Below are 12,294 nucleotides of genomic sequence, written 5' to 3' on the forward strand. Positions count from 1 at the left end.
ATGTTAACTAGCATTTTAGTTAGCAATAATTAGCCTGTGCCTATGTTATCTCCTTACATATACCTACGTTCTCTGTCTCTGCAAGATTTGGAATGATTAAGATTCCTCTTGGCACAGCTACCAGAAAACTTACAACTTTCAGACAGGTTGCTCACGTCACATCTACTTTTTCGAACTCATTCGGAGGCTGCGCAGTAAAGCTGGCCATCACCGGAAAAGTGCTTCTAATATCCTTCACTGGTCTCCGTCCAGAGCAACGGAATCTGTTGGTCCATTTTATATATGTCAATGGTAAGATGGCGGACAGTTATCCATTAGTTATGACATCATGTCATATCTATTGTTCTATATCTATGGATTAAACAATAACTTGGGGCCCCCCTGCAGTAACTCTAAGGACCCCCTAAAGGTCCCGGACCCCCTGTTGAAGATCTCTGCTGTAAATTAAGCTAAGCTCATGTTGAAACAGCAACAAACTTCAAGCTAGCAAGCTACACCCTGAAAATGGCAAGTTTTAAAGAAAAGTTGGATTGTGCAATAAGGCAGACCTGTTTGGTTCTTTCAGTGAATGATTGTAAAGATTTACAAAGAATATGTTTATGACATTTGCTATCTAACAGGGAAATGTTTTGACCGATTGCCGGGGATCGCTAGATGAAGTAGCCTGTACAGGGCAACACACTGGTAAGAGCAAATTATGTGTTACCATGAATCCAGAATTTAAATAGCTCACATTACTGTCTTGGGTGAGCAGTTAACACCATTTAATGTTTTATGTGGTGTTTTCTTTTGCGTTCCTTACCTGGACTATTTTGCAGAGCCACCGACATTCATGGTTCCCAAACGATAAATCACAATGTCTTGCTTATCTTCTAACATGAGGATGGAATTTGTTGGTTTAAGTGAACTATCTCACAAAAATTTTGTACACACATACATGCCTTCCTGTAGCATGAACTTTTTTGTTAATTTCATCGCTCCTTTATTTCTTTTTTCCTACATTCCGTTCTTCCTTCCTACCTCTCTCCTTTCTTTCTTTCTTTCTTTTTTTCTTCTCATAATTTCTCATTTCCTTTTTTAACTTTTCTTGCCTACCTCTCCTTCTCCTCTCTTGACCCCCCCTTTCTCTCCCTCTGTCTCACTCTACCTCACTCCACCTCTTTCTCGGTCTCTCTCTTTTCTTTTCGCTCAGTGAGTCGCAGTAAATTCTATTGTGATGCTAAACTGATTTTCGGAAGAGAGATAGAAAGAAAGAGAGAGAGAGAGAGAGAGAGAGAGAGAGAGAGACAGACAGACAGACAGATAGAGAGAGAGGTTCGGATTTCTGTTTTAGCATCTTGAAATTGTATGACTTTCTCCTCTCAGTAAACTTTTTAACCTTCTCCCCTGACTCTAACTGCTAGTTTCGCGGTGTTGCTGACTACATTTGCCGGAGAATCAGCTCTCTGCGTTTCAGGAATGCACTTTGCAGTAAACGCAGCTCGGTGCTCCGGCACCTCTGTCTTTCCTTTTTCTTATCGAGGAGTTATAAATGAATAAAGGAAATGCGCTTGTGAAGGAGAAATCGTTTTCTACAGTCCGGTTTCCCCTTCCTCAGTCCGCCGGGCCGCAGCCGGGCTGAGGAGCGAGGAGCCCGGATTGAGCGCTCTCTGGCTGGGACATGGAGAACGGTGTCCAGGCGGGGCTCCAACAGGCGGCGGGCGGAGGAGGAGGAGGCGGCGGCTGGGTGCTGGTGGAGGCCCGGCTGCAGGGAGGAGCGCCGTGGGGCTTCACCCTGCAGGGCGGCCTGGAGCACGGAGAACCGCTCATCATCTCCAAGGTACGAGACTTTTTCCTCGTTGTGTCATCTCATTATATGTGTTACACATTGTGTGATGTATGATATTTTCACATTTGACATCTCCTAGTTAACACTACTGGGACCGCCTACAGTCAGTGTCTCATATGACATAATGGGCTAATAGCCTTCTTGGCAGTAGCCAAACAATGTAGCCTGTTTACTTTTATTAATCTACAACTTTAGATTAATAAAAGTATTGTAGACTACAATGCTGTTTGTTTATAATTTAGCAATGTCAGTGTTGGAAGTAGCAAAAATAAAAAAGGGCTACTACTCCATTACAAAGTCCTAGTGCTTGAATATCACAAGTAACTTGAATAGCTTCCTTCTGACCAATATTGAGATTGCAATGTAAACATCCAGCCATTTTAGTATTGTACTTCCTTAAAATTGGGTGCCTTAATAAGAGACAGATTTAAAAAGAATGATCAAAATAAAGAGGCAGAGATATCCAGATTTTTTGTTATGGGTCATGCAAAAAACAGTGGAACCTATATTTCCTATGATGCAACCAATAACATTTAATTTTGTCCTCTCAGCCTGGTGAATTCCCACTTTTTTTTTTAAACTTCACGCCAACAGTTTGTATTTGCAGGCTTTTTGTTATTTAAAAGTGAAGTCTCAGTAGGAATTGTCATGATTGTGAGTTCTGTTATGTTCTAACCTTGACAGGAATACAACTTTGGATGTTATCAGGATTACGTTCTGCCTGTGGGACAGTACACATACATGATACTTCAGACCTATAACAGTTAGGCTATTTGTGGCCAACTTAGCAAACATGTTTTACATGTTATAACTGGAGTTAAATTTATGGCTAGCAGTTGCAGTTTCCCAGTTGTGTTGTATAGCCTATAATGGTAAATCAAATCTCACAATGCTTTAATATTTAATCTGACTGAAAACAGGTCCTCACTGTAGCTGCTAAGCTAGTGTTGGCTTCACAGACAACCCTGAAACCTGGAGTTACTGATTCAGAGATTTTAAGGTAATAAGCTTAAAACTTGATAAGATGTGCTCAAAAGCACTGAAAAACTGAAAATATCTGACACTATTTGCCATTCACACTCAACGATAAGTGAAAAAAAGCGACCAGCTAATGCTAGATTGTTTACCTATAGGCAAAGGCTGTCATTGAAACACCACCCAGACACAATCAACTTCCTGTACTTCCTCAAAAAAGTGTGTCAAAGTCGCACTAATATGAGTCTGTTACACCATTGATTTGTTCCCCGTTATCTTAAACTGCACTAAACCTTATTCCTAGCCCTAGCCTCTCGTTCTGCAACACCTAACCATCACCTACACCCAATTTAGGGAGGCAGTGTAATGGGAAGCACATGGTGAACACAATTCAACAGGAAAACAGCTGTTGAATCTAGATTGGCATGCAGAGTTAAATTTTGTAGTTGACCAACTCACTGAATTAACATTAATTATCTATGGCTGACAAAACAATTGTTATTTTAGCTAGCAAAATCAATGGTTGCTGAATATTTATTTCACCTATTTTAGCTTGTTAATAGCCTTGTGAGACCGTCCTGATCTCGCGAGCTCCAGTTTTTCACTCGCAGATCAGTCTGGCATCTTGAGGCAGAGAAAATTTGGAGCCGTTAGCCAAACGACCGGGCCAATCAGCGTTGGTTTTGAGGTGGGTTAGGTGGTGATAGACCGATAGTTTATCCAATCAGCTAACCAGTATTATCAGCCAGCGGTAGCCCTAATTCTGTTAACCGCTCGCTAATGCTTTTTTTCTCTTGGATCCTTCTTTTGGAATATGGTCCGGGAACCTGAAATGGTGCCTTTTATTCCTAAATTCTTCTGTTACACAAATGGCAAATATCCTTTACCGACATGTTGCTTGCATGCTGAGCTTACGAGCTATGCTTTGCCTGCAGCAGCAGGGGCGGGCTTGTGGTTGTATTTTCATACGCTTCGTGGATCTGATTGGTTGATTTGGCCCGTCTATCACCAACATAGGTGATAGACAGATGGTTCATCCAATCAAATAACCAGTATTCCGCCCCTTCCCAAAAGTTCTCCAACGGAAAGTTCCCAGATGGATATGCCGAGCAAATGCGAAGCAATCCATCTGGCGGAGTCAGGTTAGCTTGTTAAGGCATCATTGATAAAGTGAGCTATAGCCCATTAAAATATATGGCACTTTCAAAGTGTGATTTGGATTTAAAAAAGGTGAATCGCTCAGCACTGACGTGGATATGACTGTAGGGGCGAATAATAGTCCATAGTATTTTAATGACTGATGATTTGTCATGCCATGACTGTCTGTAATAAGGAAAGCGATCACTAATGATTCCCTTTCTGCCCTTACAGCCATGGTGGCCTCATTTTATTAAAATGCAAATCCGCAGGCTGGTGTATGTGTGTGTGTCTGTGTGTGTGTGTTTTTGTGTTTGTGTGTGTGTGTGTGTGTGTGTGTGTGTGTGTGTGTGTGTGTGTGTGTGTGTGTGTGTGTGTGTGTGTGTGGAGGTTATTCTGGGACGGAGGCCAAACAAGACGGGTATACAAAAATGTGAATTATGTGTTTTCCTGGGTGCTTTGAACACCCTCATGCTTTTATTTTTTATTTTGTCTCTCTCAGTTCATACCAAATCTGAAAACACAGTGAAAACTCTGCATGTCCACACTAGCTTTTTGTGAAGCTCTCCGTCCACACTAAATCTCTTCTTCTTCCGCCTTTAGCCAAAAAACAACTAAATCACTGACCATTGGGACAGACAGACACCCCAGGTAGCTGTGTCTCAGCTGGTTAAACCCATTTTCTGTTCCAACCTGCTCTCCATCATCACCTACATTGTGTTTGAATACAGACAAACCATTTAGTTAGTACTGTTTGGATTAGTAGTTCTTGTTTACAGATGTTTTATGTTTTCTACTTGTCATGACAACTGCTCAATTATAAAACAGTGATTTGATTGAATAAAGAAAGATCAAAAGAGGGAATTGGATTGGCATACATCCACCATCTCAAATTTTCAGATTAAATTTGTTAAACAGGTGAAGAGATTTGGCATCCTCAGATTGTTTATCATCAGTGCAGTAACTTATTGTGGTTCTAAGCTTGGGTCAGAGGTAACAGTGAAGGTTTCTGTAAATCCGGGTGGTTCAGCTCAAGTTAAACAGTTTTAATGAGTCTTAAACTGAAGGTCTCATGATCATGATCAAACTGAATGTGTGCAATAACACTGCCAGGGTTACACTTTCAAAATGAAGGTAAACAGTTAAGCTGTAACACAAACTCTCTCTACTTCCTCTATAGGATCAACTTTAATCTGCTCTGCTTACTGTAGTTGTGTTTGTTAAAACTAGTAGCTCCTTCACAGTTCTGAAAACTTGTACCCAACATGGGTGATAGGGGGGATGTCTATTAAAAACAAAACAAAACAAAAAACAGATCTGAAACCATTCAGAACAACAGCAACTGGACTGGAGCTTGAAAAGACTCCAGACAAAAAGTGTTTATCATTGAGTGTCTCTAGTATGTTTGAAGCTCCTGGTCCATGACCTTATTCACTACTAAAATACCTGGGAGAGCCCCTGACTGGTCCATTCCAAACCTCCATTTGACAGCTGACTGTCAGTTTTTCTGTTGCAGCCGGTAGTACAACTGACTTGGAGAACAACTCAGGCGCCAACATGGGACAAACTGCAACTTTAAAGGATAGACACAATCTGTAACATGATGAATGATAAACACACATTTGTATTTAGATTGGTTGACAGCCCTGAATGGGACCCAAGGATAATAGACCTATATTAGACATATTGACACCTGAGATCTTTGGCAATAGTACAAGATCCAATTAAACTTATTAATATAACTTGGACCCAGTCCAACTTAGGTCTAGAGTTGAGTCTCAGTTACAAGGAACCAAATGGACCTGTCAATCAATCAATCAATCAATCAATCAAGACATTTGATTTGTCACATAAAATCATACAAGGTACAATTTCAGTGAGATGTTGTCCCATCAGCTTCTTAAACGTGTGCATGATTCATCATCATAAAGCGGAATGTGGCTGTCAGATCGGCACACAGAAAAAGAGTTACCCGGTTAAATGATGTCGGCACTTCAAGATCTAGTCAAGTCTTGGTCAAAGGACACCACAGCTCCCGACATCCTACTAGAAACTGATGCAGGCATGGAGGCCACCCAGCTCATCGTCTCATGCTTGTACACTGGCCTGCAAGATGCCTTCGCAGTCAAATTTCTCCACGCTTGCCTCGGTGCCCCCTTTGATGTAGAGATGGACACAGATATGGCTGACCGGTCAGGCTAGCAGAGTCAGCAGGGGACTGATGAGTCTCCTTCCCTATTGTGATGAATTCAATTCAATTCAATTGTGTTGTATTGATTGTATTAATTGTGTCCAATCATACAGAAGTTATCTCAGGACAGACAGAGTAGGTCTAGATCACACTATAATTTATAAAGACCCAACAATTCTTCTCAACAGCAAGCATTTGGTTGTGACAGTGGGAGGTGGTGAGGAAAAACTTTGATTTTAACAATCAGAAACCTTAAGCAGACCCTGGCTTTTGGTGGGAAGCTAAGTTAGTAACATGCATTAATGGGACATGAATGCACACAGATGGAGAGAGAGAGGAGCTCAGTGTGTATAGCATCGTAGTCTTGCATTGCCAGACCTACCTCCACAGCGCTGCGGAGGAGGGTCTGGCTAGTCCACACAGCATTCTGGGATGGGAGAAAAACGTGCTCTGGTTTATTGGCATTTCTTTAAAGGTTCTATGACATGCTGCTCTTTGGATGCTTTTATATAGACCTTAGTGGTCCCCTAATACTGTATCTTAAGTCTTTTTCCTGAAATTCAGCATTGGTGCAGAATTACAGCCACTAGAGCCAGTCTCACAATGAGCTTTCCTTAGAATGTGCCATTTCTGTGTCTGTAGCTTTAAATGCTATTGATGAGAAGAGAGGGGGGGTCAAGGTGGAGGGTGGGGGTGTGGCCTTGACCAACTGCGGGCCATGGCACATTTAAACCATTCACAATCATCATGGGCTACGCGCGGAGCTGCTGCAAAATAGCCTCGGGAAGGAACTCGTTTTTGTGGAACGTGTACATTCAAAAGTTGTTTTAGTCGTACGAGAGAAAACTCAGATTGGACAAAGTCGTGCCTGTGTTTCGATCTCTCCTCCCTCAGCCCAGCCCCCATTCACTCACACCCTGCAACATGGAGAGACACAGCGCTGCCGGTCCAAACTGCTGACATTTGTCTACAGTTTTAATTGTAATTAACACAGCTGTGTATTGTTAAGTATGAGAGGGAAACCTGTATTGGTACCAGTCTTTCCGCTGGTAACTCTCCGTTATTGCGGCCGCCACGGCGAAAAATACATTAAGAAGTTATTAAATGCAACAAATTTCAGTTCGTTGAGTAATAGCATGTAAAACGGAGCCTGCTCGATCATAGTTCATAAAAATGCAGCGCAGTGACGATACAGACATTTCATAGCCTACACAAGACGTGTGTAACGCCGCTGACCCGCCAAAGCGCATTCGACCCGTGCTGGATCCATTCATAATGAGTCAGCCGTCACTCTGTGAGTAGAATACGCTTCAGTCCATTGCACTCCCCCTCTCTTCCTCTGTCTTCCTATGTCTTTCGGTCTGTTTTTTTTTTTTTACCAACTGAGCTATCTGGGCGTCCTCTTTCTCTTTTCGTCTGTTATTGTTGTTGAAAACAATATATCTCTATATATATATATATATATATATATATATATTTTTTTTTTATGTATATATCCTAGGCTATTTATTTCAGATTTCTTTCATTTACATGTGTTGCAGCTGTATATTTTCAAACTGGTAAAGGAAACCCTGTCTTTGCATTTTATTTTAATCACAATCTGTTTTGATAAAAAGAGCTTGTGAAAAGTGGCTTTGACTTAAAACTGAACATTTAGCCCACTTTGTAAAAAAATACAGAGCTATATATCGTGTATTGCCATTCAGCGCTAATGGTGACGCAAGGAAAAATTTTGGTGCACTTAAATTTTGTGCTGGTGCACCTAAATAAAAAAGTTAGGTGCACCAGTGCAACCAAGGCAAAAAGTTAGTCTGGAGCCCTGCAAACCTGAGCCAGCCCTAACTATTCATGAATAGGCTATCAAAGAGAAGAGTTTTAAGCTTACTCTTAAATGTGGAGATGGTGTCTGCTTCAGAACCGAATTATGAGCGACTCATGTTCATGAGATAGCTGCAGGGATGGTCTTACTAGCTGGAGCTTACGGTGTTTACTCTGATGTTTGTATTTGAAAACTTGAGTCAGCTGGCTAGCTACCCCAGGCTAGCATAGTAGGCAGGAGGTTAGCAGGAGATTAGCAGAATCGGCACGAGACTGGCAAGTTGATTTCCCGATCCTAATGTGGATCCTGATGAGGGACTCATAGTCACATGCTATTACTTCTAGATTGAAAATGTAGCATGTGTTTGGGATCCTGTCAGGAACGATCAAACTTAAGAAAAGAGCAAAGGCCTAAAGCAGACTTTACCTTGCTAAAGCATTGTGTGGCAGTAAAGCTGCTGTATAAAATGTTAACATAAATAAAATGATGAATAAAAATACCAAAATAAGAGCCGGGTTATTTCTTTTAAAACTGAAGAATAAGCCACAGACATAATGTACACTGTATTCACAAAACAACTGTTTCCACAAATGCCACACTGTTACTGGTTCCTAACCTTGAGGTTTGGGACTTCCTGGTTAGGTTTAGACACATGTTGTATAACTATATTTTGTGTTGCCCTTTAGTACCACTCAACCTCTGAAAACAGTTGTATAATGTCATCTGTTTCTCTGCCTGTGAAGGAGTTTGGTCAGTTCTGAGTTAATAACATTGATGATGTCATAGTAATGTCATCAGGGTTATCTCAGATTTGGTTTGGAGACAAATTTATATTAAAACGCCTCCATTAACATAGGTGTGGTTTGAAAGACGTGGGTGTTTTCCAGTTAGGGAGGGTCCAAAAAGATACAGTTACATTATGGGAAATGTAGGATTCCGTTTTTAGAGCTTGACCCATATAGGGATCAAAAGTCAAGATATCTCAGCCTCTGTTGCTTCGAACAAAAAATTGTATCTGTGTAATGTGTGAGTTATGGGGGCTTTCACACCTGAAAGTCCAAACCAAGGTCCGGACCAAGGTTCATGTTTTTGTTACATTGTATACATTTGTATCACAATGCAGTTATACAAGCGCACTAAAGAATTAGAGATGCACCAATTACAACTTTCTAGGCCGATTCCGATTTCCGATTTTCTTTGAGTTAGGCCAGCTGATACCGATTTTAGCTGATACCGATTTTAGCCGATACCGATTTCATTTTTTCTAACCCCTTTACAGCACACACAAATATTGATTTTCTATCTTATATTTAATAGAACATTTTGCACAGAACATAGAAAATTTTTTGAACAGATAATGGATCACTATAAAATAGAACTATATAAATTACTCCTGGTGTGGGAAATTCACAAACATCTAAAGTGCAATGTTAGAACCATTTCTTTTCACATCCAATATCCAACAAAAAAAATGTGATTTGGGATTTTTGGTGTCGTCCCTCCACGCCCTACTTTTTCCTTGCAGGTGTTGCATATTGCAAACTTGTTATCTTCTGCACACACGCTGAAGAATTTCAACAGATGACATGTTGCAGGTTAATTCCCGAGGTTCCCTACATGTGCAAGAATAGCGCGGACACACGCTTCACACCGCGAGCGGGTACGCGCCACACACGTTGGAAAAGTTGAAAGAAAGGAAAAAAAGAGACGTCGCGTCCGTGTGTGCTTCATCCCTGAGAACTGTAACTCGTATAACAATTAACTGACTTATGTTGTCAGTTAATTGTGGTGTTGACCGGCATGAAATCGGCATACTGTATGTCAGACTGACCTGCCGGTCGCCGGTCATGGCCGAGCACGTGAAAACCGGCCAATTCCGGTCACCGGCCGGTCTTGCTGTGCATCTCTATAAAGAAATATACATGACAAAACTACATCCTGTCGTCATCACATACGTAAGCTGTGTCTGCCGACAGTTGTAATTGATTGGTTTGTAGACGGGTTTCCCTGTCCTGTTGTATTCTCTCTGTTTCTGAGATTTTTCAACTGACTGCTGCTCTCCCCGTGCTACCAACGCTCTTTTTGTTTTGTCACGTTGTTGAAAAGCAAGGCACGGGAACTTTACTTGGGGTTTGAAGAGCTGCAGCATTTATTCAGAGACAAACTGAAACCTACACTGTGGCAGCTGTCTGCTGAGCGCATTCATCATCACTCTCTCTCTCATGTACAAACTAAGCACTGAGCTATTTCTTAAGGAACCCCTGTCTTATAACACAAACGTAGCCTGCCATCCTGTATTTGGTCCAGAAGTCCAAACCATCCAAAAAATGCTTTCACACCAGAAACGAACCGGACCATGGCTCAGCTTGATCTGGACCGAGACTACCTCTTTTGGTCGGATCAAATTTGGGCTGTTTGTTGACCGTGCATGGTCTGGACAGGTTTCACACCTGTAATTTTGGTTTGGATCAAACTGAAAAGTCCGAAAGTCCGGACCAAACAAAGTAGGTGTGAAAGCCCCCTTACTGGAAGTGGGTTACAAAAGTAGCTTGATACCCATTCAAATTACAATCTTAATATTCAGTCCCTGCAGGATTTTGCGGCCTTTTTTTGAGATTGTTGCGGACCAAAATGCCTGCTTTTGTAAAAAATTGCGATAAAAGTTGCGATGTCTTTTGAATGTTTGTTGCAATGAAGTTGCGGGAGACAGTGAAAGTTTGAAAATAAAAAGGAAACTTGTTTCGGGGAGAATAAAATTACTCTGGGCTGAGATTTCCTATTAACCTTACCAAAAAAGCTCAGGATGCTACAAATGTTGGTAAAATATGAAAATGGCTGGTGGATTTAAGACAAAAACATTATTTATTGAATTAATCAAATTTGAATATATGTGTCAGTGGCTTGTTGATCTTTACATTATTAGTTCATTTCATACATACATTCATCATACTTACATTAAGGAGCGTAGCTGTCCTCAATTTAGGTCATCGTGTCGTCTCATTTCCGGTTTTTCCTGCATCCACCGTGTGTGTTTGTGTGTGTGTGTGTGCGCGCATCAGTCGCAGGGGGAACGGAGCGTTAAACAGCATTAAACAGTCTAAAAAGGCAGAATGGCGCCGGTACAAGGCGACACGCTAAGAGCCTCTCTCACGCCACGCTTATTGTTAGTTTTAATTTTACTTATAAGTTGGATAATACAGCCTACGTCCTCCCTCATTACTAGCATCCCAACGCGCACAACACGTTTTAGGGATAGTTTTTACCCTCAGGTAATAAGGTTATTGAACAATAACACAACAGGAAGGAGGGCTGTGGTCTGAATTTAGTCACTTGTATATATTATGTTGGATATTTTATAATGTTTTTAATACTATTAAGTTTTTAAAATTGTTATTATTGACTGGTGCTGAGGGAGTGCTAAGGCACATTGTATTTCATTGCTGTGGTACTTTGTACTAATATGCATATGACAATAAACTTGAACTTGAACTTGAAATCATTCTTTGGTTGAATAACTAGCATCCACACCAAAGCCTTAACTTGTGATATAGGGTCAGAAGTTCAAACTCCGGGTCCCCAAGTCCAAACTCCGCACTATGGGAGATAGGGGCCTTCCAGGCGGCTGCGCCTCGACTGTGGAATGCCCTCCCAGACAACCTGAGGGCGCCACGGTCTATAGAGGTTTTTAAAAATGTATTAAAGACCCACTTATTTTGTATTGTATTTCTTTAATATAATCTTTGTTTTCTTGCTGTCTTGTTTTCAACTGTTTTAATGTCTACTGTTTTTATCTGTGCACCTGTAGCACTTTGAGATGTGTTCCTCATGTGTAAAGTGCAATACAAATAAAATGTATTATTATTATTGTTATTATTAGATATTGCTTAATTTTAACGAACTTTAACTGTGTTATTCAAAATCAATTCAGTAACAGTACTTTGTCTCGTCAGAGCCCCCCACTGCTGCCTGAGGAATCACACAGTCTTTATTGATTAGAGGAGGCATGTTGTTTCAGTCACGGTATGAACAGGCTGAGCCGCTTTGTTTGGATATCTCCGTCTGCAAGATAATGAATTTCAGCTGGAATACTGAAGTCACACACACACACACACACACACACACACACACGTGCACACATGCACACACGCAAAAACACACAATCTCTCTCTCTCTCTCTCTCTCTCTCTCTCTCTCTCTCTCTCTCTCTCTCTCTCTCAGTTACTGAGTGATTCTGTGAGCCTTATTTGGGTATATTTATTTCTGAAAAAGGCAAACACTGTAGGCATGTGCACTGTTCTACAGAGCTGATCAGTGGTTTACATTCAACACTGTTTTTCTTTCACA

General features: G+C 41.1%; 1 protein-coding gene across 3 annotated transcripts in view; it reads left to right on the plus strand.

The window, feature by feature from the left end:
• The first annotated feature begins 620 nt into the window (after nt 1-620).
• Nucleotides 621-12,294, plus strand: part of shroom3 (shroom family member 3) — a 117,661-nt gene continuing 105,987 nt past the window's right edge. For 2 of the 3 annotated variants that reach the window (XM_028601637.1, XM_028601639.1), the window contains exon 1: nt 1,194-1,819. In XM_028601637.1, the coding sequence (XP_028457438.1) occupies nt 1,661-1,819 (159 nt within the window). In that variant the 5' untranslated portion in view covers nt 1,194-1,660. Of the gene's footprint in view, nt 685-1,193; nt 1,820-12,294 lie in introns of those variants that run through there. The other variant, XM_028601638.1, reaches the window with a different exon arrangement.

The sequence above is a fragment of the Perca flavescens genome, chromosome 16, assembly GCF_004354835.1.
Source record: "Perca flavescens isolate YP-PL-M2 chromosome 16, PFLA_1.0, whole genome shotgun sequence".
Lineage (NCBI taxonomy): Eukaryota > Metazoa > Chordata > Actinopteri > Perciformes > Percidae > Perca > Perca flavescens.